The sequence below is a fragment of the Papio anubis genome, chromosome 20 (genome assembly GCF_008728515.1).
Source record: "Papio anubis isolate 15944 chromosome 20, Panubis1.0, whole genome shotgun sequence".
Classification (NCBI taxonomy): domain Eukaryota; kingdom Metazoa; phylum Chordata; class Mammalia; order Primates; family Cercopithecidae; genus Papio; species Papio anubis.
In genome coordinates, this window is record NC_044995.1 from 3,182,124 (window position 1) to 3,210,039 (window position 27,916).

The window sequence follows — 27,916 nt, forward strand, 5'->3', positions numbered from 1 at the left end:
CCGAGATGGTGCCATTGCACTCCAGCCTGGGCAACAGAGTGAGATTGCATCTCAGAAAGAATAAATAATAATCAGGCTAAGAAAGCCTAAAACCAGACTTTTTCAGGATTTAGGCAATCTTCTAGCCAGAAGAAAAGTCTGAAAGAAGATAACGTTCCGAGTCTCCACATGTACCATTTTTAGTACCCATTACTCAGCATCTACTCAATAGTTACCAGCCTTGCTAGAAAGGACTTAATTTGCTGAAAACCAAGAGGGAAACAAAATAGACAATAGAAAGAGACCCAGGCAGGGGTGATTCAGATGTTGGAGTTATAACTATGAGATATATTCACAAAGGAAGGAAAAGATGGAGAATGTTGAGATATCTGGAATCTAGCTACTTCAGAGGCAGAGGTAGGAGGATTCCTTAAGCCAAGGAGTTTGAAATTACAGTGAACTATGATCACACCACTGCACTACAGCCCGGGTGACGGGAAAACCCTGCCTCAAAAAAAAAAAAAAAAAAAAAATCTGGAATCTAACAAAAAGTTAAATGGCAATTCTAGAACTAGAAAACAACTGAAATTAAGAATTAAGTAGGTGGTGGCCAGGCATGGTGGATCTGTAAACGCAACATTTTGGGAGGCCAAGGTAGGAGGACCACCTGAGCCCAGGAGATAGAGACAAGCCTAGGCAACATGGCAAAACCCTTTTCTCTAAAAAAATACAAAAATTAGGCCGGGCGCGGTGGCTCAAGCCTGTAATCCCAGCACTTTGGGAGGCCGAGACGGGTGGATCACAAGGTCAGGAGATCGAGACCATCCTGGCTAACACGGTGAAACCCCGCCTCTACTAAAAAATACAAAAAACTAGCCGGGCTTAGGTGGCGGCTTCTGTAGTCCCAGCTGCTCGGGAGGCTGAGGCAGGAGAATGGCGGTAACCCGGGAGGGCGGAGCTTGCAGTGAGCCCAGATCCGCCACTGCACTCCAGCCCGGGCGACAGAGAAGACCCTCGGCCTCAAAAAAAAAAAAAAAAAAATACAGTGGCTCAGCCAGATGGTGGTGTGTGTAGCTCATGGTCCCAGATACCAGGGAGGGGCAGAGGTGGAAGGATTACCTGAGCCCAGGGAGGTCAAGGCTGCAGTGAGCCCTGATTCCACAACTGCACTTCAGCCTGGGCAACAAAGTGAGACCCTGTAACAACAAGAACAACAAAAAGTACCACACACACACATAAACACCACACACAAACACCACACACATGCCACACACACAACACACATAAAACACATACACAAACACCACACACCATACAACCACATACACAAAAACACACCACACACAAACCACACATACAAACACCACACACAAAAACACAAACACCACACACACACCACACACACAAACACCAAAACACACACAAACACCACACACACACAAACACGCAAGTTTAGTAGACAACCGGGCACAGTGGCTCACGCCTGTAATCCCAGCACTTTGGGAGGCCAAGGCAGGTGGATCACCTGAGGTTGGGAGTTCGACACCAGCCTGGCCAATATGGTGAACCCCCATCTCTACTAAAAATATGAAAGTTAGCTGGGCATGGTAGCGGGTGCCTGTAGTCTCAGCTTCTCAGGAAGCTGAGGCAGGAGAGTTGCTTGAACCTGGGAGGCAGAGGTTGCAATGAGCCGAGATTGTGTCACTGCACTCCAGCCTAGGGGACAGAGCAAGATTCTGTCTCAAAAAAAAAAAAAAAAAAATTTAGTAGTTGGTGAGACACTAGATAATGTGGAGTCCTCCTTATAAATGCTAGAAATACTAGGAAAAATTGACTTGAACAAACTTTTTATTTATTTTTTGGGGGGTGGGCGGACGGAGTCTTGCTTTGTCACCCAGGCTGGAGTGCAGTGGCGTGATCTCAGCTCACTGCAAGCTCCGCCTCCCAGGTTCACGCCATTCTCCTGGCTCAGCACACGAGTAGCTGGGACTATGGGCACCCGCCACCATGTCTGGCTAATTGTTTTTTGTATTTTTAGTAGAGACGGGTTTTCACCATGTTAGCCAGGATGGTCTCGATCTCCTGACCTTGTGATCCGCCCGCCTTGGCCTCCCAAAGTGTTGGGATTACAGGTGTGAGCCACTGTGCCTGGCCACAAACTTTTTTTTTTTTTTTTTGAGAAGGAGTTTCACTCTTGTCCCTCAGGCTGCAGTGTAATGGGCGATCTTGGCTCACTGCAACCTCCGCCTCCTGGGTTAAAGTGATTCTCCTGCCTCAGCTTCCTGAGTAACTGGGGTTGCACCACCACGCCTGGCTAATTTTTGTGTTTTTAGTAGAGACGGGTTTCACCATGTTGGCCAGGCTGATCTTGAACTCCTGACCTCAGGTGATCCTCCCGCCTCAGCCTCCCAAAGTGCTGGGATTACAGGCAAGAGCCACCGCGCCCGGCCTCAAACTTTCTTGAAAGACATCTGACTACCTCTTTAGGAATAACTGAAGTCATACTTCACTAAAATGAAGGATTTACAAGAAGAAACTGGATCTAATTCAGGAGATCGGTGGAGGGAAGTTCTAGGATGGCAGTTTCTAGACAGCAATTTGGTTCAGAGTCAGGTAAGAGGACTGAAGTTTCCCAAAAGTTTAGGGAGAAGATGGTAAGAGCAGAAAATCAATCTGTAATCTATTACATCTAAATTGATAAATCAAGGGCCAGGTGCAGTGACTGATGCCTGTAATCTCAGCACTTTGGGAGGCTGAAGTGGGCAGATCACTACTAAAAATACACAAATTAGCCAGGTGTGGTGGGGGGCACCTGTAATCCCAGCCACTCAGGAGGCTGGGGTAGGAGAATCGCTTGAACCCGGGAGGCAGAAGTTGCAGTGAGCTGAGATCGTGCCACTGTACTCCAGCCGAGGCAACAGAGCGAGACTTCATCTCAAAAAAAATTAAAAAATAGCCATGCACGGTGGCTCACGCCTGTAATCCCAGCACTTTGGGAGGCCGAGGAGGGTGGATCGCGAGGTCAGGAGTTCAAGACCAGTCTGGCCAATATGGTGAAACCCCGTTTCTACTAAAAATATAAAAAAGTAGCTGGGTGTGGTGGTGCACGCCTGTAGTCCCAGCTGCTTGGGAGGCTAAGACAGAAGAATCACTTGAACCCAGGAGGCAGAGGTTGCAGTGAGTGGAGATCGCAGCCACTGCACTCCAGCCTGGGTGACAGAGAGAGACTCCACCTCAAATAGATAGATAGATGACGGATATATATATATAGAGAGAGATAAATAGCATGTTACTTAGACACAGAAGCAGCTCTCAGACTAAACATCTGTAAGTTCCCTCTCGCAGTGAGTAGAGTTAGCAGAGGTACAGAGGCTGGTGCTTTTCACTATTAGCCTGTCTGTGTTATTTGATTTTGTTTTTAATCCCATAAAGACATTTCTTTTTGCTAAAGAGAGAACTACAGTAGGCCGGGCGCGGTGGCTCAAGCCTGTAATCCCAGCACTTTGGGAGGCCGAGACGGGCGGATCACGAGGTCAGGAGATCGAGACCATCCTGGCTAACGCGGTGAAACCCCGTCTCTACTAAAAAATACAAAAAAAACTAGCCGGGCGCGGTGGCCGGCGCCTGTAGTCCCAGCTACACGGGAGGCTGAGGCAGGAGAATGGCGTGAACCCGGGAGGCGGAGCTTGCAGTGAGCTGAGATCCGGCCACTGCACTCCAGCCTGGGCGACAGAGCGAGACTCCGTCTCAAAAAAAAAAAAAAAAAAAAGAGAGAACTACAGTAAAGGAGCCAGACCAACCTACTTTAGTCCTCCCACTTGGAACAAGCCTTTTTCTGGACTCCATATCGCCACCCAGCGGAAACAGAAGAGCAGCAGCCAGACTTCTCGAAAGAAAGTCTTGTCCACATCTCAGCCTCTCTAGAGCATGATACCACTGACCACTTCCTTTTATTATTATTTATTTATTTATTTAATTTTCTGAGACGGAGTTTCACTCTTATTTCCCAGGCTGGAGTGTAATGGCGCAATCTCGGCTCACTGCAACCTCCACTCTTGGGTTCAAGCAATTCTCCTGCCTCAGCCTCCCAAGTAGCTGGGATTACAGGCACCCGCCACCATGCCCAGCTAATTTTTTCAGTTTTCAGTAGAGACGGGATTTCATCATGTTGACCAGGCTGGCCTCAAACTCCTGACTCAAGTGATCCACCCGCTTCAGCCTCCCAAAATGCTTACAGGCGTGAGCACCACGCCTAGCCTTACTTTTTTTTTTTTTTTTGAGGGGGAGTTTCACTCTTGTTGCCCCAGCTGGAGTGCAATTGCACGATCTCGGCTCACCGCAACCTCCGCCTCCTGGGTTCAAGCAGTTGTCCTGCCTCAGCCTCCCCAGTAGTTGGGATTACAGGCACGCACCACCACGCCTGGCTAACTTTGTATTTTTAGCAAAGACGGGGTTTCTCCATGTTGGTCAGGCTGGTCTTGAACTCCTGACCTCAGGTGACCCAACCACCTTGGTCCCCCACAGTGCTGGGATTACAGGCGTGAGCCACCATGCCCAGCTACACTTCTTTTGAAGAACACACTCAGGCAGGCACAGTGGTTCACGCCTGTAAACTCAACACTTTGGGAGGCTGAGGCAGGAGGATTGTTTGAGCCCAGGAGTTCAAGACCAGCCTGAGCAACAAAGACCCCTCCATCTAAAACAAAAAGATAAAATTTAAAAACCTCTCTTCTCATGGTTTCTCCCACCTCGGTTTCTGCCTACATTTCAGGCCATTCTCTGCTGTCCTCCTGACTTTTAAGTGTTAGAGAGGTTTGGGGACCAGTCCTAGGCCCTCTTAATATTCGCTTGCCCCTGACATTCTTATCCACTCCTGTGGTTTTATTTACCACCTATGCCCCAATACTCAAACATGCCTGCAGACCAGGTTGCTCTTTTGAGCCCTAGACCTAGATCGATAGTTTCTCCCCATGGATTCTGCATAGGCTCCTCAAATTCAAAATATCCAGTATCGGTCAGGCAAGGTGGCTCACGCCTGTAATCCCAGCACTTTGGGAGGCTGAGGTGGGTGGATCACTTGAGGTCAGGAGTTCGAGACCAGCCTGGCCAACATGGCGAAACCCCCTCTCTACGAAAAATACAAAAATTTGGCAGGCGTGGAGGTGCGCGTCTGTAGTCCCAGCTACTCAGGAGGCTGAGGCAGGAGAATCACTTGAACCCGGGAGGCAGAGGTTGCAATGAGCTGAGCTTGTGCCACTACACTTGAGTCTGGGCAACAGAGGGAAGACTCTGCCTCTGAAAACAGACAAAATATCCAGTATCTCTCCTTCAGTGTAGACCATCTTTTTTTTTTTTTTTTTTTTTTTGAGAGACTTGAGTCTCGCCTGTCACCCAGGCTGGAGGCTGGATCTCAGCTCACTGCAAGCCTCATCTCGGGTTCACGCCATTCTCCTGCCTCTAGCCTCCCGAGTTGGACTACAGCCTGCCACCTCGGCCTGCTAAGTTTTTGTATTTTTTAGTAGAGACGGGTTTCACTGTGTTAGCTAGATGGTCTCTGATTCCTGATCTGATCCGCCTGCCTCGCCTCCCAAAGTGCTGGATTACAGGCTTGAGCCACTGCCCGGGTTAGACCATCTTAAACGGGAAAACAAGCACCTCAATACCACCTTCTCCTGCACCTCCTAACTCTCTATATATAGCCAAGCACCAAGGCTTGTCCAGACATTTTCCACATCTGCCCACCCATCTTCTATGCCTTGGCCCTGGTGCCAGCTGCCACTGGGATGGCTGTGGTACCCTCCTAAGCTGCCCCGCTGCTTCTCGTCTTGTTCTTGTCCAAACCAGTCTCCATAGTGGCTACAGTGATTTTTTTTTTTTTTCCAGTAGATATGCAGTCTCACTATATTGCCCATGCTGGTCTTGAATTCCTGGGCTCAAACAGTCCTCTCGCTGCATGCAGCCTCCCAAAGTGCTAGGATTACAGGTGTGAGCCACTGCACTCAGCCCAGTGATTTTTTTTTTTTTTTTTTTTTTTTTTTTTTGCGACAGGGACTCACTCACCCAGGTATAGTGCAGTGGTGTGATCATAGCTCACTCCTGCCTCGACCTCCTGGGCCCAAGCGATCCTCTCACCTCAGTCTCCAGAGCAGCTAGGACTACAGGCACACGCCTCCAGGCCCAGCTAATTTTTGTATTTTTTTGTAGAGATGGGGTTTCACCATGTTGTCCACGCTGGTCTTAAACTCCTGGGCCCAAGTGATCCTCCCACCTCAACCTCCCAAAGTGTTGGAATTATGTGCTGGGATTACAGGCCTGAGACACAGCGCCCGCTCTGCCCAGAGCTCTTTTTTTTTTTTTTTTTTAAGCGATGGAGTCTCGTTCTGTCAGGCTGGAGTGCAGTTGCCATCTCGGCTCACTGCAACTTCCGCCTCCTGGGCTCAAGCAATTCTCCTGCCTCAGATTCTCGTGTGGCTGGGAGTACCGGCGCACACCACCATGCCGGCTATTTTTTTTGTATTTTCGTAGAGACGGGGTTTCACCATGTTGCCCAAGCTGGTCTCGAACTTCTGAGCTCAGGCTATCCGCCCCCCTCAGCCTCCCAAAGTGCTAGGATTACAGGCGTGAGCCACCGCGCCGGGCCCCAGTGATCTTAAAATACAAATCTGAGACCCAACCTAGGCGACAGAGCGAGGCTCCGTCTCAATAATAATAATAATAATAATACAAATTTGAGTGTCATATTTTACTCTTAGGAGTTTGCATGAAGCCCCAAATCCTCAAGGCGCATATGCCAACGCAGGAGCCCAGGCATAAACTGTATCTTGCCGGCCTTTTCACCTCATCATCAACCAATCCTAACTCTGCTTCCAGCCCTGTGGACTCTTTCTGCGTGGTGGGGGTGACCCAAGCTCCACCTCTTGTTCATCTTACCTCCCAGGACTGTATGTCAATGTCCCTGCTCTAGGATCTCCTTCGTCTTCTAGATCCTTACCTCCCCACTCTCAGCTCTCATTACAGCCGTGGCTGGTGGTCTACCTCTCCCATAGACTGGAAGCTCCGTTCGGGCCGTGGGCTTGGCTGCCCTGCTCACCAGTGTCCATGCCTTGGGCCCAGATGTTTCACAGGAGTTTGTTGAATGAATGTGGGAAAAGAATGGACAGGGGATAGACAGGTGTGGAGGGCAGGCAGACACTGATCCTGAAAGAGAAACACAGACTGAACCTACAACGGGAGGAGTCGCCAACAGGACCGACTGGCCGGGACGGAGGGCAGGGCTGCGGGTGGCGCGCGGCAGGGGGGTCGGGACAGTTCGGCGCGGGGGAGCTGGGCGCTCCCCAGGCTGCGCCTCCGCAGGGGGCGCCCGTGGCCCGGGGCGTGGCCTCGCGCAGCCCCGCCCTCCTCGCCCGCGCCGGGGCAGGCGGGCCGCTGGCAGCTGTGGCGCCGACATGGCTGCGCTGGTGGAGCCGCTGGGGCTGGAGCGGGGTAAGCGCGCGCCAGGGGGCCCTGCCCACCCGGGCCGCGGCCTGCATACCCAGCCCCCGGTCCCCGCCCTTCCCAGGCCAGGCCAGTGCGGGTGGGCCAGCGGACCCGGCGGGGTGGGCGCCGGGGCCGGGCGGTCGCGGGGTGTGGGAGGCTCCCTGAGCCCAGGCCGGGGCGGGGGGCGCCCGCCTTACACCCCGGCCTGTGGAGGGGTCCTGGGGCTGCAGGGCGCCCGGCTGGTGGCGGTCTCTCCTGCGCCACCCTGGACTCTGCGGGGTGTCCGACTGGGCTTCGGCGGTCCTCCCCGGACTGTGCGCTCGGCCTCACTCCGCCGCTCTCCTTGCTTCTCTGCGTCTTGGGGTCTCTGCGCCCCGCCCCCGCCCCGCAGACGTGTCCCGGGCGGTTGAGCTCCTCGAGCGGCTCCAGCGCAGCGGGGAGCTGCCCCCGCAGAAGCTGCAGGCCCTCCAGCGAGTCCTGCAGAGCCGCTTCTGCTCCGCTATTCGAGAGGTGAGCGGCGCGCGGCGCAAGGGCGCGAGCTGGTGGCCGCCGTCCTCTTCCTCCTCCTCCTGCTAGTCCCGAGCCCGGGGACTACGCCTCCCGGCAGCTCCCGAGGCGGCCAGCCTTGGGGTGCCCACGCTTCAGCTCAGTGGTTCTTCGGGAGTTGTAGTTTCCTCCGGCTCCGGTTGCGGGGGCGGGGCGGATCCTTGCGTGGCAGCGGGAGAGGGTCTAGGGGCCCGGACTCCTGCGTCTAGGGCTGGAGGAACTGGCAGCTCCCTGATGCCGCTGCCTCCTCACCCAGGTGTATGAGCAGCTTTATGACACGCTGGACATCACTGGCAGCGCCGAAATCCGAGCCCATGCCACAGCCAAGGTGGGCCCCGCACTTCATTGCTCCTGGTGTCTATTTAACTGCCTGGTCGAGCTCAGTATCTCCTTCATGCCAGTCATTTCTGTTTCCTCCCTCATGATTTTTGCTAAATCTATGTGCCACTCTTACCATTATTAAATAATCGCACATTTTTAACTTAAATGTCATACGAAGGCGTCTTTAGCAACTGCAAATGGAAACCAGTGTGGCATGACTGGCTAGAAGATAACCTTCAACATCTGTACAGTGCAAACCAGGGAAGTCATGGCGCTCTGATCTCTCACTGCACAATAGTGAGATGCTACCTCTTGCTGCTGCCCAGAGGCTCGAATCTCCCTCCAAGCCTGGCTTTCCTCTGTTTAAAAGTAAGATTGCGGCCAGGCACGGTGACTCACGCCTATAATCCCAACACTTTGGGAGGCCGAGTCAGGTGGCTCACTTGAGGTCAGGAGTTCGAGACCAGCCTGGCCAACACGGTGAAACCCCATCTCTATAGAAATACAAAAAAAAAAAAAAAAAAAGCGGCCGCTGGTGGCGGGGGGGGCCTATACCCCCGGCTACCGGGGAGGCTGAACCGGGAGAATCGCTTGAACCCAGGGGGCCCGGGTTGCAGGGAGCCAAAAACAATCCCCCGCACCCCCGCCCGGGGAAAAAGAGCGAGACTTCATCTAAAAAAAAAAAAAAAAAAAGATTGGCAAGTATGGGGTATTCAAGACACACACCAAATGGACACTTTCTCTTGCAAGTGAACAGAAAGGGACGCACAGTCATTACAGGGGGATCTTGCATTGTGCCATGGCACGTGTCCCATGTTTGGGGATAGTAACCCAGGCTAAATCGCTGTCCTCGGTTCAGATCCCCCACCCCAGCCTTCTTGCCCACCTGGCAGGGGCCCTCATCTTCAGTCGCTTTCTCTCTCCCAGGCCACAGTGGCTGCCTTCACAGCCAGCGAGGGCCACGCACATCCCAGGGTAGTGGAGCTACCCAAGACGGATGAGGGCCTGGGCTTCAACATCATGGGTGGCAAAGAGCAGAACTCGCCCATCTACATCTCCCGGGTCATCCCGGGGGGTGTGGCTGACCGCCATGGAGGCCTGAAGCGTGGGGACCAACTGTTGTCGGTGAACGGTGTGGTGAGTGGAGGGCTGAGGCAGGACTGCGGGACACAGTCTGTCTAAGGTAGCATAGCCCCTGCTTTTGACATTCACTCAACACACACTGACTGAGCTCTGCCTCTATGGCTAGCCCTGTGCTGGCCAGTGTTACAGACCCTGAGAGATGTTGGTCTCAGCTCCTACACTCAACCTTCCCTCTCTGGGGAGGGCAGTAGGCCTCGGCTGAAATAGTCCTAAGCCAGAGACATAATAATGAGGAACTGCAAAGTACTGTGACAGCCCAGATGTGGCACCAGGCCAACATAGATACAGGAAAGTTTTGCAGAGTAAGGAACATTTGGGTTGGGTGTTGAAGGATGAGTAGGAGTTCTCCAGGCAAACAAGGTAAAGGGTGTTCCTGCTGAGGGTACTGTAGATAAGGATAATGACTTGGCATACCTCTGAGCTGAAAAGAAAGGGCTTAGTTCTGATGGAGGTCTGGGGCATGCAGGTAATTAAAATCACTGTGGTTAGGCCGGGTGTGGTGCCTCACACCTGTAATCCCAGCAATTTGGGAGGCCGAGGCAGGTGGATCACTTGAGGTCAGCAGTTCAAGACCAGCCTGGCCAACATCGTGAAACCCCGTCTCTACTAAAAGTACAAAAAATCAGCCGGGCGTGGTGGCAGTCATCTGTAATCCCTGCTACTTGGGAGGCTGAGGCAGGGGAATCACTTGAACCTGGGAGGCAGAGGTTGCAGTGAGCCGAGATAGTGCCACTGCATTCCAGCAAGGGTGACAGAGTAAGACTCCCTCTCAAAAAAAAAAAAAATCACTGTGGTTAGAGTTGAGGAAGGCATAACTGGAGAGGTGGCTGGGGTCAGCCATACAGGACCTGAGTGCCAGCCTGAGAAGCTGGGACTTTGTCCCATGGGTGCTGGGGAGCTATGGGAGGGGTGAGCCAGGGATAAGCTCAGCTTGCAGGTACAGAAGGACCCCTCTGGGACCCTATGGAGATGAACTGAGGGGAGAGACTAGAAGCCAGAAGGCTGGGTTAAGAGTCCAAGGAAAGGGGACAAGGCCTGAGCTGGCCCAGGGCTGTGGGGACAAAGAAGAGAGAGTCAAAGCAGGCAGGCATTAGTGGGCTGTGGGCAGGGAAGCCACAAAGATGGGTCTAGATGTTTGACCAGGGACTGAGGGAACATGGGGCTGTCCCTGACATGGGAAACCTGGGAGGTTTTGGAGGAGGACACTGAACCAGGAGTTAATGACTCTCCCACGAGGAGGACATGAGGTGTTGGCATCTCAGGGCTGGCACCAGGCTCACCAGCAGTGGGTCCCATCTCCCAGTGGGGGCTGGGTGAGGGCAGTGGGCCTCAGGCCCAGCTGTCTGTGTTGGGCCCTGCAGAGCGTTGAGGGTGAGCAGCATGAGAAGGCGGTGGAGCTGCTGAAGGCGGCCCAGGGCTCGGTGAAGCTGGTCGTCCGTTACACGCCGCGAGTGCTGGAGGAGATGGAGGCCCGGTTCGAGAAGATGCGCTCTGCCCGCCGGCGCCAGCAGCACCAAAGCTACTCGTGAGTCCCTGGGTCACCACATCTCTGGGGCCTCCACTGGCTCCCTTTAACCCCAGGCTCCCAAACCAGGCCAATTCTTCCTGGACCTTCCGGCCCTGGCCCCTTCTCTGGGATGCTGACCCTTGACCCCTGGCCCAGCCTCTCACCCCAGGCTATTCTGGCCAAATCCCCTGGGGACCCCTTAGCTTCCTTCCATCCCAAGATATGGAACCTACTGTGGGTGGGATCCCTCAGCCCACTTTCCCTGGCCCTTGACTCTGCAACCCCAGTCCTGCCTCTCTCATGACCCGGAGCCCCCCTGATCCTGGGTCCCTTCTCCACCCTCCCTGCAGGTCCTTGGAGTCTCGAGGCTGAAACCACAGATCTGGACGCTCACACGCATTCTCTCCCTGTACAGTATTTATTGTCCCTAGCACTTTATTTAAAGGTCTTTTACCCTCACTGAGTGTCTGTGTGTCTGTCCTGCATCCCTGGGTTGGTGTCTTGAGATGTGGAGGGAATGCGAGGAGCTGAGGTCAGGCCAAGCCCTTAAGAAGCCCTTTTCAGAGTCTGAGGACAGAGGTTGAGACCTCTCCCTAGGTCTGAAGGCGGAGATAGGCCGGCTTCCAAGGGACTAGTCCGAGGGCGGAGGCCGGGACCCAGTCTGGGTCTGAGTGCAGGGGCAGAACTGAGGACAACGCCGCCTACCCTTAAGAGCGTCTGAGGGCGAAGGCCAAGTCCCTTCCTCCAGAGTCCTGAAACGCAGCCGGAGCCAGTGGGCGGCCTCTGTGTGGGCGGGGCGGAGCGAACCATTAGCCTCGTCCGCCGGGGGAACCCTGCAGGCCGCACTACCGTCTGCGTGGGAGTCGCGGGTGGGGGTGCCGCGTGCAGTTCCCGAGGCGGGCGCAGGGGTGCAGAATGAGGTGCCCTCGCCCACCGGGCGCTCACTCCACCTTCCAACCAGAGCGCGTCTTTCCGGAAGCTGCCCCCGCCTTGAAATCCAACCTTTAACCCCATCCCGCTGCCCGCCCAGCCCTCGTGTCCCGTGCGGCGCGAGGGCTAAGGCGCGCCACAGCCGGGAGCCGAGGTCGCGACTCGCGTTCCACGCCGCGCGCTACTCGCTCCAGGTGACATCATCCCCCTGCCGGGCTCCGCCCCCCGCCCCAGCCGCCGCACGCCGCGCGCCTATTGGTCGACGCGCCTTATGCCCCGCCTCTCGCTCTCCGCCCGCGCGACCCCTCCCGGCCGGTGTGGAGGCGGGGTCTAGTCGCCGGCCGGCGCCGACGCTGCCTCCCATTGGCCGCTCGTCGCCGTCTGTCAGTCTCCTGTTAAAGGGGCCACGACCGCCCGGGAGCCGTGGGGGGGAGGGGGAGGGAGGAGGAATTTTTTTGGGGGGAAGGTGGGATTTGGGGGGCGCTGGTGGGCACCCCTGGATCTGGCGGCTGCGGCCTCGCAGGGGGAGGCTGATCAGTGACAGGGGCAGGGGGCTATTTTGGGGGTAGAAGGCAGTGAGACCGTGAGGGGGAGGGGGGTCCCCAGCGCCCGAGCCGGAGCCAGAGACGCGGAGCCCGCGCGAGCGTCGGAGACAGGGCTCCAGGGCTCCGAAGCGACAGAGCCGGGCCCCGGCCGCTGCCAGGGGCCCCGCCCGGCCCCTCCACTCCACCCCACGTCCCTCCTGCAGCCCAGCTCCGCCCGCAGCCGCCGCGGACCAGGCAGGTAAGATCCTGGCCCGGCCCTCCTGGCAGCGCCCACCCCGGGGACCCCTTGGCGAGCCTCCCCCGCCTCCCCGAGATTCCGGATTCCCTTCCTCATCCCAGGGGACCCCCAAGCCCAGATTTCACAGCCCAACCCCGGGGACTCAGGCGTGCCCCTCCCGGCGCCCAGAGTCCGCGACCGAACCCTAGAATCCCGGGCGCACCGCCGCCTCGCGCCTCCTCCAGGGCCCAGGAGCTTGGATTTCCCGGTCCGGCCCCGGGACCCCTCTCGAGCCTAGATCCCCCTTCCTGACCCTGTCCTGGGAGCTCCAGACACCCGCCGCGGCGGTCCCAGACTCCCCAGGCGCGTCCGCATAGTCCCCGCTTCGCGCACCCAGTCTCCCGTCGCCAGCCTTGGGCTTGCACAGCCGGCCGCTTCCCTCGGTCCAGGCAGGCTCGGCGGCCGCCCTGGACACAGGCCCGCTCTGGAGCTGTCCATGGTCAGCGCGCTCGGCAGCCTCGCCTCCCCCCACCGCCCGCCGCCGCCACCAGGGAGGGGGTGCAGGCGGCGCGGGGATCTCCCCCGCCGCGCCTTTGACCCGGGAATACCCGGGCCCTCCCCGACCCGGGCGCCCCGGCCTCAGGGTTCCGCCGGCCAGGCTCGTGGCCCGGTCCTCGGCACTCCAGGTTCCTGGGACTCCAGCTGCTCCCTGAGGAGCCAGGGCTTCTGAATTTTTCTGTTCTGGTCGCCGTGGGGACCATGGCACCCGGGCATGCAGCTCCCACCTGTCCGTGCCTACACCTCTGCTGGCCCCAGGTGGTAGCCCTCACCCCGTCAGAACCTAGGAATCCTGTTCCCCAGCGTTTGCTCTGCTTCTCAGCCCCTGTGCCCTGCAGACACACAGACTCAACCTCCTGGCACCCAGCATCTGCTCCCTGAGGGACTCAGGCGCCATGACTCGCTTCCTTTGGGGGACCCGGAATGTGATTCTTAATGCAGTTCTCTGACTTCTGACTTCTGTTCACACTCCCCGCTTGGGGACCTAAATGTCCTGGTCCCAGTCTTGTATACCCTTAGGGTCCCAGGAGTTCAGACCCCAGCTTCTGTACTGCCCACCAGCTTTTACCGAGGCTGTCTGCCTCAACCCTCTCTCCAAACAAGACCTCAGGCTCTCAGCTTCCAATCCCCCATCATTTACCTCCACATGGATTCAGGAGTCTAGGCTCCCAGCCCTGTCCACTGCTCTCCCCAGCAGTTATCTGGTTCTTCAGCTCTCACTTTTAGGAACCAAGTCTTCACAGCCTCATCACTCTGCCCCATCAACTTCACATCTCCCGTGGCCTTAACAAACCCCTGTCTCATCCTCATGTCACCCCAAGTGGTGGGCTTCAGGACTCTCTCCCCTAAGACGCAGCTTCTTGAGATGTTTCTAGCACTCCATTGCCCCCTGAGGCTCAGATGAGTTCCCATTCTCCAAGTACACTCTCCCAGGCCAATAAGCCGAACACACATCACTTCCTCCAGATATATTCTGTGGCCTGGGCTCATAGAAGTTACCTGCTGCCATACAAATTTCTTTCTTTCTTTTCTTTTTTTTTTTTTTTTTTTGAGACAAGGTCTCTGTTGCCCAGGCTGGAGTGCAGTGGCACAATCACAGCTCACTGCAGCCTCCACCTGCTGGGCTCAGGTGATCCTCCCACCTTAGCCTCCTGAGTAGCTGGGACCGCAGGCATGCACCACCAGGCCTGGCTAATTAAAAAAATATATTTTTGGCCAGGTGTGGTGGCTCATGCTGGTAATCCCAGCACTTCGGGAGGCTGAAGTGGGCGGATCACCTGAGGTCAGGATTTTGAGACCAGCCTGGACAACATAGAGAAACCCTGTCTCTACCAAAAATACAAAATTAGCCAGGTGTGGTGGCACATGCCTGTAATCCTAGCTACTCAGGAGGCTGAGGCAGGAGAGAGTCGCTTGAACCCAGGGGGTGAAGGTTGCATTGAGCTGAGATCGAGTCATTGCACTCCAGCCTGAGCAACAAGAGTGAAACTCCGTCTCATTTTTTTTTTTTTTTTTTTTTGGGTAGAGATGGGGGTTTCACCATGTTGCCCAGACTGGTCTGAAACTCCTAGGCTCAAGCGATCCTTCTCTCTCGGCTCCCCAAAGTGCTGGGATTACAGGCATGGCCACCGCGCCCAGCCCGGTCACATTTCTTGTTGCACATGTGCTCTTGCTTTGCTCCATGTTCTAGATTCCTTCTAAACACAAGAACACTCCCGGTTGATGTCTGTTCTGTGTTCCATTTTCATTCCAGGCATGGTCTGAGTTCTAGGCCAGATGCCAAATTCTAGGCATGTCTTTTCCTTTTTTTTTTTTTTGAGACGGAGTTTTGTTCTTGTCGCCCAGGCTGGAGTGCAATGGCACAATCTTGACTCACCACAACCTCCACCTCCCGGGTTCAAGTGATTCTCCTGCTTCAGCCTCCTGAGTAGCTGGGATTACAGGGGCCCGCCACCAAGCCCGGCTAATTTTTTGTATTTTTAGTAGAGACGGGGTTTCTCCATGTTGGTCAGACTGGTCTCAAACTCCCAACCTCAGGTGATCGCCCGCCTCGGCCTCCCGAAGTGCTGGGATTATAGGCGTGAGCCACTGTGCCCAGCCTTTGTTTTTTCAAATGTTTAGATAAGACCCCTGAGCCAGATTCTGATCCCACTGTATCCTCAGACCTGCTCCAAAGTTTTAGCAATCAGTCCTTCCTTCTTTGCTAAATGTTCATTTCAAGTGTGTTCCCAGTTTCAGCCACATTGTTCTAGATTCCATTCTCTTCCCAGGGACAATCTAACTTCTAAAATGTGTGTGTTCCAAGTATGTGCTCTAGGCTTCCTAATTCGTGCTATTGATTCTAGAATGCCCTCCCCTGTTTCCCTGTTTTAGGTTCTAAGTTCTATCTAATTGCACATTCTTTTTTGTTGTTGTTTAGCTTTTTTTTTTTTTTTTTTGAGACGGAGTCTCGCTCTGTGGCTCAGGCTGGAGTGCAGTGGCTCCATCTCAGCTCACTGCAAGCTCTGCCTCCCGGGTTCACGCCATTCTCCTGCCTCAGCCTCCCGAGTAGCTGGGACTACAGGCGCCCGCCACCTTGCCCGGCTAATTTTTCATATTTTTAGTAGAGATAGAGTTTCACCGTGTTAGCCAGGATGGTCTCGATCTCCTTATCTCGTGATCCACCGGCCTCAGCCTCCCAAAGTGCTAGGATTACACGCGTAAGCCACTGTGCCCGGCCTGTTGTTTAGTTTTTATTTTATTTTTGAGATGGTGTCTTGCTCTGTGACCCAGGCTGGAGTGCAGTGGTGTGATCTCAGCTCACTGCAACCTCTGCCTCATGGTTCAAGCAATTCTCCTGCCTCAGCCTCCCAAGTAGCTGGGACTGCAGGCACATGCCACCACGCCTGGCTAGTTATTTTTGTATTTTTAGTAGAGATAGGGTTTCACTATGTTGGCCAGGCTGGTCTCAAACTCCTGACCTCAAGTGATCCCTCTCCTGCCTCCCAAAGTGCTAGGATTACAGGTGTGAACCACCGTGCCTGGCCTGTTATTGTTGTTTAGACATTGGGTCTCATGTTACTGAGGCTCATCTCGAGTGAAGCGATCCTCCCACCTTGGCCTTCCAAAGTGCTGGAATTACAAGCATGAGCCACTGTGCCTGGCCCTAAATTCACTTTTTTTTCTTTTGAGACTGAGTCTCACTTTGTCGTCCAGGCTGGAGTGCAGTGGCGCAATCTCGGCTCACTGCAACCTCCGCCTCCCAGGTTCAAGCAAGTTCTCCTGCCTCAGCCCCCCAAGTAGCTGGGATTACAGGCGTGTACCACCACGTGGTGGTGCACACCTGGCTAATATTTGTGTTTTTAGTAGAGATGGGGTTTCACCATGTTGGCCAGGCTGGTCTCGAAATCCTGACCTCAAATGATCCACCCGGCTCAGCCTCCCAAAATGCTGGGATTACAGGAGTGAACCACTGCACCCGGCCTCATATTCTTAAATGTAAAAGATTCCCAATGAAATGTTCTACATAATGTTTTCCTTCCCCCGGTTCTAGGTTCTAGGCCCATTCATTTTCTGTCATTTTTTCCCCAGTGCAGCCTTAGTTTAGAACTTGTCCCCTGGTGGATCGTGGGTTTTATCCTCCATCTGCCACTTTGGCATTCTAAGCTTGTTCTAGGCTCTCTCTTATTCTGGAGCCTTCAGCCTGGAAATGTCCTTATTTCCAGAACAACCCCCCTCCTTTGCCAGCTCAGTCTTTATTCCAGGAAATGCTCAATTCTCAACATGCATCCTTTTGATCCCTCCCCCTCCCCACCCCATAGACACTTCTAAGCTCCAAGCAAACTCTTAGACACATGACAAAACCAAGGATGTGACTCCTGCTGCTATATTATTTTTTAAAAATGTAATTAAATTTAAAAAATCCATTTATTTATTTATTTCAAGACCGGGTTATGAGACTGGTTAATTTTTGTATTTTTTTTTTTTGTACAAATGGGGTTTCACCATGTTTCCCAGGCTGGTCTCGAACCCCTGGGCTCAAGTGATCCTCCCACCTTGGCCTCCCAAAGTGCTGGGATTACAGGCGTGAGCCACTGCGCCCGGCCCCCTGCTGTATTCTGTGTTATACCTTCATCCCTAGCAGGTTCTGAGTTCTAGATTTTATCTGCTGACTATGTTTGCTATGTATTGCATAAGGTATATTCATGGGTGTCATTATGTATGTGGGGTTCTGGGGTGACCTGGACACTAAGTTATTGGGTTGCTCTTGGCTGGTTCTAGATTATAGGTTTCAGAACATAGTTCCAGATTACTCTGCTTAGTCCTATGAGCAGTTCTTACTCCAAGCCAATGAAAGCGTGGAAGCATACTTCTATTCCCCACCCTGTACTGTGTGTAGTAACTTTCTAGGTTCTATGTCCAGCCTTGCTGTGTTTTTTATTTCCTTCTCGGTGAATTTAAGGCTCTGGAACAGCCTCCCTAAAACATCTGTGTTGCATCGTCTGAGTGGGTTGCTGGTTTTAGATACCATATTGGGGCTGCGCGAGGTGGCTCATGCCTTTAATCCCAGCACTTTGGGAGGCCGAGGCAGGCGGGATCACGAGGTCAGGAGATTTAGCCCATCCTGGCTAACACGGTGAAACCCCGTCTCTACTAAAAATAATAATAATAATAATTAGCCGAGCATGGCAGCACGAGCCTGTAGTCCCAGTTACTCGGGAAGCTGAGGCAGGAGAATCGCTTGAACCCGGGAGGCGGAGGTTGCAGTGAGCCGAGATCGCGCCAGTGCACTCCAGCCTGGGCAATAGAGTGAGACTCCGTCTCAAAAAAAAAAAAAAAAAAAAAAAAAAAAGAAAGAACATGTTGGTTTTTGGCCTACGGCTGGCTTGCCCTCTTGGAATCGTTTTCCTGAATCTTTCCTCTGAGTGTGGGATTCGCCTGCCTAGATTCTCAGATGCACCACTTCAAACATCCAAGGAGACAGGAACCCAGCTGCCTCCTCTCCCAGGGCCCACGGCCCTCAGGCCCTCCTCTCCTCACAGGAGTCCAAGGCCCCAGTCCCAGGCTTTGGACATAGTCCGCATACTGGGCGGGGCTGGGAATTATCCACGGTGAGAACCGGTTATGCGCTGCCCGCAGGGGGAGAAGGAAAAGAAGGAACTGAGTGAAAGTCCCTCCTGCTTTCGGCCGGGCCAGCTGGACCCGTCGGACCTGATGTGTGTGGAGGGAGCGGTTCAGTGGGCCTGGCTTCATCTCCGCCCTGTCCCTAGTTCCAGGCACCCAAGTCCCGCCTTCCTGCCCCAGAAACCCCGCCCCTTCCTTGTCCCCTGCCCTTGGGTATAGCCCCAAGAGGGCTGGGGCTGGAGTTGGGGGAAGCATCCCGAAACTCCTGGGTCCTGGCGGAGGAGCTGTGCACCCAGGGGCCTGGGGGAGGAGGGGCCTGAAGGAAATTGAAGTAGGCGGAGTTGGGCTGGCTAGTAGGTGAGACCAACTCTGTGACATTATACAGGTAACCACATCCTAGTGACCTAATCCTGGGTCCCTGGCCCTTTGGCATTCTTAAGGCATGGTTCTGGTCTGGGCCTCAGTTTTCCTACCCGTGCAGTAGGTTGAGGGGGATACTTAGTAGAGCCAGACTAGATAGAAACTGATGTTCTCCACATTCACTCACACGATGCCAGGGTCACCCAGCTTTGGTACCTTTAAGTGGGCTAGGCTTAGGTTTACTGCCAATGTCTGATGGAGTCTGACCTCAGTTTTCCCAAATCCTCTCACCCAGGTAGCCAGGGCTGTTTTCCTAAGAGCAATGGCACAGGCATGATGGCATACTTTGGGATGCCGAGGCAGGAGGATCCCTTGAGTCCTGGGCAACATAGTGAGACCTTGTCTCTACCAAAAAAAAAAGAAAAGAAAAAAAGGTCAGGCACGGTGGCTTACGCCTGTTATCCCAGCACTTTGGGAGGCCAAGGCGGGCAGATCACGAGGTCAGGAGTTCAAGACCAGCCTGGCCAACATGGTGAAACCCTGTCTCTACTAAAATACAAAATTAGCGGGCGGCATGCTGCTCTGTAATCCTGAAGTTACTCGGGCTACTCGGGAGGTTGAGGGAGAATTGCCGAACCGAACCTGGGAGGCTGCAGTGAGCTGGAGATCGCATCACCGTGACTCCAGTTCAACAACAACAACAAAAAAAAAGGAAAAGAAAAAAGAAGAATAGGCCTCAGTTTCCTCTGGCAGCACCTCCCGGCCAATCTTTGGTTTCCCTGGTGGGGTGACAGGGTGACGGTGCCTGTTTCCCTGTGTCATGATCAGAGTGCCTGGGCCTCAGTTTCTTCTGTGCAGTGCTTGGTTTGCCCCAACTGTTTCTCCTACATGGTATCCGAGTGGCCGTGCCTCAGTTTCTCTGTTGTGCCTTGACAAGGCCGGTCTATTCCTTGCCCCTCCCCGCCCCGCAGGCCCGCACCGCCGCCATGATGTGCGAGGTGATGCCCACCATCAGCGAGGATGGCCGGCGGGGCTCGGCGCTGGGCCCGGACGAGGCGGGCGGGGAGCTGGAGCGCCTCATGGTCACGATGCTCACGGAGCGGGAGCGCCTGCTGGAGACGCTGCGCGAGGCACAGGACGGGCTGGCTACAGCGCAGCTGCGGTTGCGCGAGCTTGGCCACGAGAAGGACTCGCTGCAGCGTCAGCTCAGCATCGCGCTGCCCCAGGTCTGGGCGGGGCAGGGGCGGGGCCTGAGGGGCGGGGCCTCAGGGAAGAAGGCTGTCCGGAAGGGGCCGGGCTTGGCGCCTGGAAGGGAGGAGTCTGGGCGAGGCTTGCTATTAATGGGCGGGGCCTGAGTGGCAAGGGAGAGCGGGACTTAGCAGGGAGGGCGGGACCTTCAAACTTCCAGTCCCAGGGAATGAAGGAGATAGGGAAAGGATTGAGCTGAATGTCGGGATCCTGCCAATGTCTGGACAGGAGTTTGCAGCTCTGACAAAGGAGCTGAACTTATGTCGGGAGCAGCTGCTGGAGAGGGAGGAAGAGATTGCAGAGCTGAAGGCGGAACGGAACAACACGCGGGTGAGGAGTGTTGAGGGCGGGGCCTAAGTGGGGCGGGGCCTCGTGGTGTTGAAGTGGGGGGCGGGGCCTCGCAGTGTTGCAGCCTGACCTATTTTTTTCCCCCATCTCGCCTTTCTGCCTTCTCCTCTTCCCTGCTCCCACTTCCTGGCTGGTCTGCCACTCTGGTCCCACTCCTTCCTCCCTGTCTCTATAATTTTTCTCTTCTCTCTTCTGTACCACCCCTTCCTTGACCCCGACCTTCTCTCTTTTCCTGACCTCTCTCCGTGCTCCTTTATTTGGCTCCATCTTTTCCTCCATGTGTCCGCCCTACCTGTCACCCTTTTTCTCAACTCTGCCCCTTTTCCCTTGCCTCTTTTCCTTGACCCCATGCCGTGTGCCTGTAGCTGCTCCTGGAACACCTGGAGTGCCTGGTGTCCAGGCACGAGAGGTCACTGCGCATGACCGTGGTGAAGCGCCAGGCCCAGTCCCCGGGTGGGGTCTCCTCGGAGGTAGAAGTACTCAAGGCTCTAAAGTCTCTCTTCGAGCACCACAAGGCCCTGGATGAGAAGGTATGAGAATTAGAAGAGCAGGGGTGGAGAATGGAAACCCATAGTTGACTGGGGCTGTTCTGAGTGGGAGAGATTCTGGCCGTGATTGGTTGGGGATGTTCTGAGTTGGAAGAATGTTGACTGTGATTGATTGGGACAGGCTACATAGACTGGAACCTGATTGGTTGATAGCAGAAAAATAAACCAGGATGGGGGCTACCAGTGGATGGGGCAGACTGGATAGCTGGTTGCGGCTGCATACCCGTTATGGAGACAGGAGCCCCAAGGCTGCCCTATCGGATCCGTCCCAGGGGTGTTCTGGGCCAGGGGCAATTGTCCTCAATTGGGTCTGGTCTCCAGCTGACTATTGCCCTGCCCCATCCCCAGGTCCGGGAGCGGCTGCGGATGGCGCTGGAGCGCGTGGCAGTGCTCGAGGAGGAGCTGGAACTGAGCAATCAGGAGGTGTGGGTGTGGCCAAGAAGGGGAGGTTGAATCCAAGCGGAGGGGCTAAGGGGCTGCACATGGGGCGGAGCCGGTTGGGTGGGTTCCAGAAAGAATCTATTGGGGCAGGACTACGGCGGACAACCAATGGGGATGGACTATGGAGAGAAACCAGTGGGGTTCCTAAGTGGGCACACAGCAGTGCTACGGAGGGAACCTCCCAGTGAGAGTGAGATTAAGGGTAGAACCAGGGACTGGGGCTCAGGCTGGGACTAAGGAGGAAGTGATTGGATGGGGAAAGGCGGGGCTAAAGCGGAAACTTTGCCCAGGAGGCTAAGGGGAAGAGTAAGGGTAGACGCCCTCCGTGGTGGCAGCTAAGGAGGGATATAAGGAGGGACGGGGCCTAAGGGTAAACCGTGGGGTAGGCATGGCCGCAGCACGACCGGAGGCATCTCAGATGGGGCCGCCTATCCGCTTAGAGGGCCAGTGCCAGTGAGAAGTAGAGCTGGGGGTTCAGGGAGCCCCTGTGCTCTGATTCCCCTTTCACACTTCCAGACTCTGAATCTTCGAGAGCAGCTGTCTAGGCGGCGGTCAGGGCTGGAAGAGCCGGGCAAGGATGGGGATGGGCAGGTGAGACATGGAAGTCCCTCCCTGTGACCTCCATTCAACTCTCTGACTTTGTTATGGTGTCTGTCATGTTTAGCATAATCCTCATGGGCCCTAAGATGGATGCACCTCTAAGACTGTCACAGAGCTTTGACCTCTGATTCAGGTCACCTAGCTAACTTCTGTGACCTCCTTCACTGACCCCTGTGGACTCTGACCAGCATGGTCCATATTGATCTTTGATCTCCTTTCAGCTGATTGACTTTCTCCTTGGATTTCCTCTGTGTCTTCGGAGACACTCTGAGATCTTGTCCCTTGCTTCCCTCACTCCAGACTCTTGCCAATGGCCTGGGTCCTGGCGGGGATTCCAACCGGCGCACAGCAGAGCTGGAGGAGGCCCTGGAGCGGCAACGCGCCGAGGTGTGCCAGCTGCGGGAGCGCCTGGCGGTGCTGTGCCGTCAGATGAGCCAGCTGGAGGAGGAGTTGGGCACTGCGCACCGCGAGCTGGGCAAGGCGGAGGAAGCCAACTCCAAGCTGCAGCGCGACCTCAAGGAGGTGAGGCCCCAGGGAGGTGGGCTGCCCTCAGTCCCTCACCTTTCCCTAGCGCTCTCCCTCGCGCATTGCTCATGAATGGCAGAACCTCGATTCAGTCCACAGGCTGGGTGACTCCTCCTCTCTGAGATTCAGTTTCCTTACCTGTGAAAGGAGATGTATGATTCTCATCAGAGGGTGAGCCTGTGGCGCAGAGTACACACTTCATAACTGCTCGTAATTACTTTGTTACCTAACTTTGGGTCCTTCTCTGGTGCCTCTAAATGGATTTTTTTTTTTTTTTCCTTTTGTGAGACAGAGTCTGGCTGTGTCGTCCAGGCTGGAGTGCAGTGGCATGATCTCGGCTCACTGCCACCTCTGCTTCCTGGGTTCAAGTGATTCTCCTGCCTCAGGCTCCCAAGTAGCTAGAACTACAGGTGCCCGCCACCACGCCTGGCTAATTTATTTTTTATTTTTTATTTTTAGTAGAGACGGGGTTTCACTATGTTGGCCAGGCTGGTCTTGAACTCCTGACCTCAGGTGATCCACCCGCCTCGGCCTCCCAAAGTGTTGGGATTACAGGTGTGAGCCACCACACCCAGCCTTTTTTTTTTTTTTTTTTTGAGATGGAGTCTCGCTCTGTCACCCAGGCTGGAGTGCAGTGGTGCAATCTCGGCTCACTGCAACCTCTGCCTCCTGGTTCAAGTGATTCTCTTGCCTCAGTCTCCCGAGTAGCTGGGACTACAGACGTGCGCTGCCATACCTGGCTAATTTTTTTTTTTTTTTTTTAATCTTTAGTAGAAATGGGGTTTCACCATATTGGCCAGGCTGGTCTCGAACCCCTGACCTCAAGTGATCCGCTCGCCTTGGCTTCCCAAAGTGCTGGGATTATGGGCGTGAGCCACTGCACCGAGCCTCTAAATGGCATCTTTTGTGGGTATTTCACCCCTTCCTGGCTTAGGCCGCTTTATCCTAATCCTGGTGACCCCAGGGCGCTGCTGGGAAATGTGGACCTGGATTCTTGAAGGCAGTGGATGAGAAAGAAGAGTGAGCACTAGGATTAGCCTGGACAACATAGTGACACCCCGTCTCTACTTTAAAAAATAAATAGCCGGGAGTGGTGGCGGGTGCCTTTAGTCCCAGCTACTAGAAAGGCTGAGGCATAAGAGTCACTTGAGCTTGGGAGGTGGAGGTTGCAGTAAGCTGAGATCCGTACCACTGTACTCCAGCCAGGGTGCTAGAGTGAAACTCTGCTAAAAAAAGAAAAAGAAAAAAATAGAAAAAGAAAAAGAGACCGGGCACAGTTGCTCACGCCTGTAATCCCAGCACTTTGGAAGGCCAAGGCAGGCAGATTACCTGAGGTCAGGAGTTCAAGACTAGCCTGGCCAACATGGTGAAATCCCTGTCTCTACTGAAAATACAAAAATTAGCCAGGCGTGGTAGCGGGTGTCTGTAATCCCAGCTACTCGAGAGGCGGAGGCCGAGAGGCGGAGGCGGGAGAATTGCTTGAACCCAGGAGGTGGAGGTTGCAGTGAGCCGAGATCACCCCCACTGCACTCCAGCCTGGGAGACAGAGCAAGACTCTCTCTCTCAAAAAAAAAGAGGAAAGAGAGAGAGAGAGTCTTCATCTGGGATTTTTTTAAAGCCTGAATAGCCACTGGGGCTATTGGGAAATGTAGCCCCACCACGTGGGCTACCAGATGAGGTTCCATCTCCCATGAGACCTTGGAGCACCTCTTTTGGGGTTCGGGATTCTAAGCCTCTGGTACCGTGGTAGTTCTTGGGAGGTGTTGTCTTCTAGGTAGAAGGGATCCTTATTTCCCATGAGACCACAGGACACTTGCTCTTTGATTCTAAGTCTGCTCTATGCCAGAAATTAGTGAAAAACCCAAGCCCTGGGTTTTGAGGAAAGGGCTGGAGTGGAGACTTCACATCCCACAGGCCTCAGATCCTCTGCACCTAGAGGATCTGAGCCTGCAGCGTCCTAGAAGCTCATGGGAGGTGTAGCACCACCATTTTAACTCGCAGGTGGCAGGGACTTAAGATGGGCTAGTCCTGGGAGCTCTTAGCAGGTGTGATAACACCATTCTGACTCCTGTGTCAGGGCACTTTGTTTACCAGGAAACAAGGGGATGCCCCATCCGCTCCCCCAGGGGCTCGCAGTCCACAGGGCCCTTTGCCACCTCCGCAGGCGCTGGCGCAGCGGGAAGATATGGAGGAGCGGATTACGACGCTGGAGAAGCGCTACCTGAGCGCCCAGCGCGAGGCCACGTCTCTGCACGACGCCAACGACAAACTGGAGAACGAGTTAGCTAGCAAGGAGTCACTGTATCGGCAGGTGGGGGCGCAGCCCGGGAGGGGCGATGGGGCGGCGCCGGGGCCCAGGTGACGCAGCCCGTCCCCTCCGCCTGCCTCTCCCTCCCCCAGAGTGAAGAGAAGAGCCGTCAGCTGGCCGAGTGGTTGGACGATGCCAAGCAGAAGCTGCAGCAGACGCTGCAGAAGGCGGAGACTTTGCCCGAGATAGAGGCGCAGCTAGCACAGCGCGTGGCGGCGCTCAACAAGGTGCGGGGAGGACTTGGGTCGCGACCTTGTGTGGGGGAAGGAGTGGGGCCTAGAAGAGGCAGGGTCGCGAATCTGGAGGGGTAGGAGCGAGGTCAGAACCCTGGATTTGGGGGAAAGTGTGGGGCCTAGGGGCTGGGAAAGGGACAGGACTTGGAATGAGGAGGGCCTGGAGGTTTGCACGCGGGACTGATGGGAGCGGGGTTCTCTAGCCTGGACTGAAAGGACGGGTGGCCTGGAACCTGAGAGGGAAGGAATAGGTCCTGAAAAAGTGGACTAGGCGCAGGGGCGGGGCCTGACTCATAGCTGCAGGGGAGGAGCCTGGCGCTGTGGGGGCGGGGCCTGGAGCTCCACCTTGGAGGAGGTGGGGCTCGGAGCCTGACTGATCCTGGAAGGGTAAGTCACACGCCATGAGTTCCATCCTCTAGGCTGAGGAACGTCATGGGAATTTCGAGGAGCGGCTTCGGCAGCTGGAGGCCCAGCTGGAAGAGAAGAATCAAGAGCTGCAACGGGTGAGGGGGCGGAAGACAGCGCAGAGGGTGTGGCTTCGAGGCAGGGGCGGAGCTTAATGAGGCTGGGGGCCCGGGGGCGGGGCTTAGAGCAAGGGCGGTGGTCTGGGCAGGGTGGGCTTGAGCACGCCCGCCCCGCTCTGCTTTGCACAGGCCCGGCAGCGGGAGAAGATGAACGATGACCACAATAAGCGGCTGTCCGAGACGGTGGACAAGCTGCTGAGCGAGTCCAACGAGCGCTTACAGCTTCACCTCAAGGAGCGCATGGGGGCGCTGGAGGAGAAGGTGCGCCCCCCATCCAGGACTGCGGGACGCGGAAATCTGGGACTACCTCTTGCTGGAATCCTGAGGCCCCAGGCCTTTCTCTCAGATCTGTTATCGGAGGCCTCCCTAAACCCCGGCATCCTGAGTTGGGCAGCCTTCTCTGCTGTATTGCCCAGAGCCGCTTTTTCACCTATTCTAGACGTTCCAAGAGCCGAATTCTGGGGCACCCATGCCTCAAGTCCTTGACTTTTCCCAAAGCCTCCAATCCCATGGACCCCCAAACCCTGAACCCTCTGAGATTGCACAGGGTGTTGCATCCGGGGTCTTCTCTCCCCAGAAACATCGTTGTCCCTGCTCCCCCGAAACTCACCATTTGTCCATCTCAGTCCTCTTGGGTCCCCTCAGGCCTGTCTGTGTGCATTGGGAGCTGCCTGCAGCCCCAGGGGCGTGCCCCTCTCAGGTCCCACTCCCTCACTTCACCTCTGTCTCCACAGAACTCCCTGAGCGAGGAGATAGCCAACATGAAGAAGCTTCAGGATGAGCTGCTGCTAAACAAGGTAGGGGACCCTGAGGGGACAGGAGGAGGAAGTTGGGGCAGTGTTTGCCAGGCTAGGGTCCGCAAGTCTGGCAGGGGCTGTGCCTCTTGGGCGGAGCAGATTCTAACCCGACACCTCCAACACCGGCCCCCAGGAGCAGCTCTTGGCCGAAATGGAGCGAATGCAGATGGAGATCGACCAGCTGCGGGGGAGGCCACCATCCTCCTACTCCAGGTGACAGCAGCCCTCCTGCCCTGCCTCCACCATGGAGCCCCGTTGGCCAAGCTCCTCCCTTCTAATCCCCACTTCCTATCCTCCTGAGACTTCTACTGATCCCTCTGTTTTTTTTTTTTTTTTTTTTTTTGAGACAGAGTCTTATTCTGTCGCCCAGGCTGGAATGCAGTGGCACGGTTCCGGCTCACTGCAACCTCCACCTCCTGAGTTCAAGCGATTCTCGTCCCTCAACCACCCGAGTAGCTGGGACTACAGGCGTGCGCCACCCCAGCCGGCTAATTTTTGTAGTTTTAGTGGAGACGGGGTTTTACCATGTTGGCCAGGCTGGTCTGGAACCCCAGACCTCAAGTGATCCTCCTGCCTTGGCCTCCCAAAGTGCTGGAATTACAGATGTGAGCCACCACGCTTAGCCCCCTCTGTTTTTTTACCCTGACTTTATTTATTTACTTTTTCTTTCTTTTGAGACAGAGTCTCGCTCTGTTGCCCGGGCTAGAGTGCAGTGGCACGATCTCAGCTCACTGCAACCTCTGCCTCCCGGGTTCAAGTGATTTTCCTGCCTCAGCCTCTAGAGTGGCAGGGACTACAGGAACCCACCACCATGTCCAGCTAATTTTTTAATTTTTAGTAGAGACGGGGCTTCACCATGTTGGCCTGGTCTCGAACTCCTGACCTTAAGTGATCTGCCCACCTCGGCCTCCCAAAGTGCTGGGATTACAGGCCTGAGTCACCAGGCCTGGCCCCTTGACCCTGACTTCAGGGCCCTGGCCCTAGATCTGTCTCTGTGACCCCTTACCTCTGTGCCCTTTTCCTGACCCCTTGGTCCCTGACTGCTTTCCTCACGCCCACAGGTCTCTTCCTGGCAGTGCCCTGGAGCTCCGTTACTCTCAGGCACCCACATTACCTTCTGGTGCCCACCTGGATCCCTATGTGGCTGGCAGTGGTCGGGCAGGCAAGAGGGGCCGCTGGTCGGGGGTCAAGGAGGAGCCCTCCAAGGTCAGCAGCTGCCTCTGGAGCCTGGACTGAGCAGGGCTTGGGTGGGCAGCGGTAGGAAGTGGAGCTAAATCCGTGGGACTCCGGGAGGAAGCTGAGTTGAGAGGCAGGATCTCCTGGCCTCACCCACTCACCCTTTCTTCTCTCCTTCCCTGCAACCCTCTTGCCTGGATGTCTCCTCCTGTGGATGTCCTGCCACCTGGTGAGAACCCGAGAGTAATGATGGGACTGGGAGGGGCGTATGGAATCCCAGAGTAGGTGGGGTTAGGTGAGGAACAGGAGCCAGCTGAGTCATGGGAATCAGGGGCAGGAGTGGAGTCATGGGTGTGGGCGTGGGGAGGGATCAAGGACAGGGGCCTGTCAAGAGAAGAAGTCGGAGGCTGGGCAGGGTGGTCCATGCCTGTAATCCCAACACTTGCTGGCGCCGAGGCAGGCAGATCACTTGAGGTCAGGAGT

At 55.3% G+C, this 27,916-nt stretch overlaps 4 protein-coding genes across 6 annotated transcripts in view; 3 read left to right on the forward strand and 1 right to left on the reverse strand.

Annotated features, from left to right (window-relative positions):
• The window catches only part of PPP1R13L (protein phosphatase 1 regulatory subunit 13 like), a 146,813-nt gene that overhangs the window by 79,210 nt on the left and 39,687 nt on the right, over nt 1–27,916 (forward strand). The gene's annotated exons all lie outside the window — the stretch shown is intronic.
• LIN7B (lin-7 homolog B, crumbs cell polarity complex component) lies at nt 7,351–11,431 on the forward strand. Its single transcript, XM_003915874.3, has 6 exons — nt 7,351–7,461; nt 7,847–7,965; nt 8,258–8,329; nt 9,250–9,459; nt 10,827–10,990; nt 11,323–11,431. The coding sequence occupies exons 1-6, from the start codon at nt 7,425–7,427 to the stop codon at nt 11,342–11,344; spliced, it is 624 nt and encodes a 207-aa protein (XP_003915923.1). The 5' UTR covers nt 7,351–7,424; the 3' UTR covers nt 11,345–11,431.
• C20H19orf73 (chromosome 20 C19orf73 homolog) lies at nt 11,372–12,098 on the reverse strand. The gene has a single exon (XM_009194935.2). The coding sequence runs from the start codon at nt 11,984–11,986 to the stop codon at nt 11,519–11,521; it is 468 nt and encodes a 155-aa protein (XP_009193199.1). The 5' UTR covers nt 11,987–12,098; the 3' UTR covers nt 11,372–11,518.
• PPFIA3 (PTPRF interacting protein alpha 3) overlaps nt 12,369–27,916 on the forward strand; it is a 29,816-nt gene continuing 14,268 nt past the window's right edge. The window contains exons 1-14 of one of the 2 annotated variants that reach the window (XM_003915872.3): nt 12,369–12,685; nt 19,657–19,911; nt 20,162–20,263; nt 20,647–20,811; nt 21,178–21,252; nt 21,787–21,861; nt 22,171–22,392; nt 24,560–24,706; nt 24,796–24,930; nt 25,356–25,439; nt 25,590–25,721; nt 26,195–26,257; nt 26,391–26,470; nt 27,319–27,463. In XM_003915872.3, coding sequence (XP_003915921.2) covers nt 19,672–19,911; nt 20,162–20,263; nt 20,647–20,811; nt 21,178–21,252; nt 21,787–21,861; nt 22,171–22,392; nt 24,560–24,706; nt 24,796–24,930; nt 25,356–25,439; nt 25,590–25,721; nt 26,195–26,257; nt 26,391–26,470; nt 27,319–27,463 — 1,665 coding nt within the window. In that variant the 5' untranslated portion in view covers nt 12,369–12,685; nt 19,657–19,671. The remainder of the gene's footprint in view (nt 12,686–19,656; nt 19,912–20,161; nt 20,264–20,646; nt 20,812–21,177; nt 21,253–21,786; nt 21,862–22,170; nt 22,393–24,559; nt 24,707–24,795; nt 24,931–25,355; nt 25,440–25,589; nt 25,722–26,194; nt 26,258–26,390; nt 26,471–27,318; nt 27,464–27,916) is intronic. The other variant, XM_009194936.3, reaches the window with a different exon arrangement.

What these genes read in the sequence shown, in the direction of transcription:
- C20H19orf73 (XM_009194935.2), bottom strand. Translation starts at nt 11,986, where the DNA reads ATGGGGTTAAAGGTTGGATTTCAAGGCGGGGGCAGCTTCCGGAAAGAC.
- LIN7B (XM_003915874.3), top strand. Translation starts at nt 7,425, where the DNA reads ATGGCTGCGCTGGTGGAGCCGCTGGGGCTGGAGCGGG. An exon ending in TCTGCTCCGCTATTCGAGAG is followed by an intron (nt 7,966 to 8,257) that starts GTGAGCGGCGCG and finishes CTCCTCACCCAG; the next exon opens with GTGTATGAGCAGCTTTATGA. An exon ending in CAGCAGCACCAAAGCTACTC is followed by an intron (nt 10,991 to 11,322) that starts GTGAGTCCCTGG and finishes CCCTCCCTGCAG; the next exon opens with GTCCTTGGAGTCTCGAGGCT.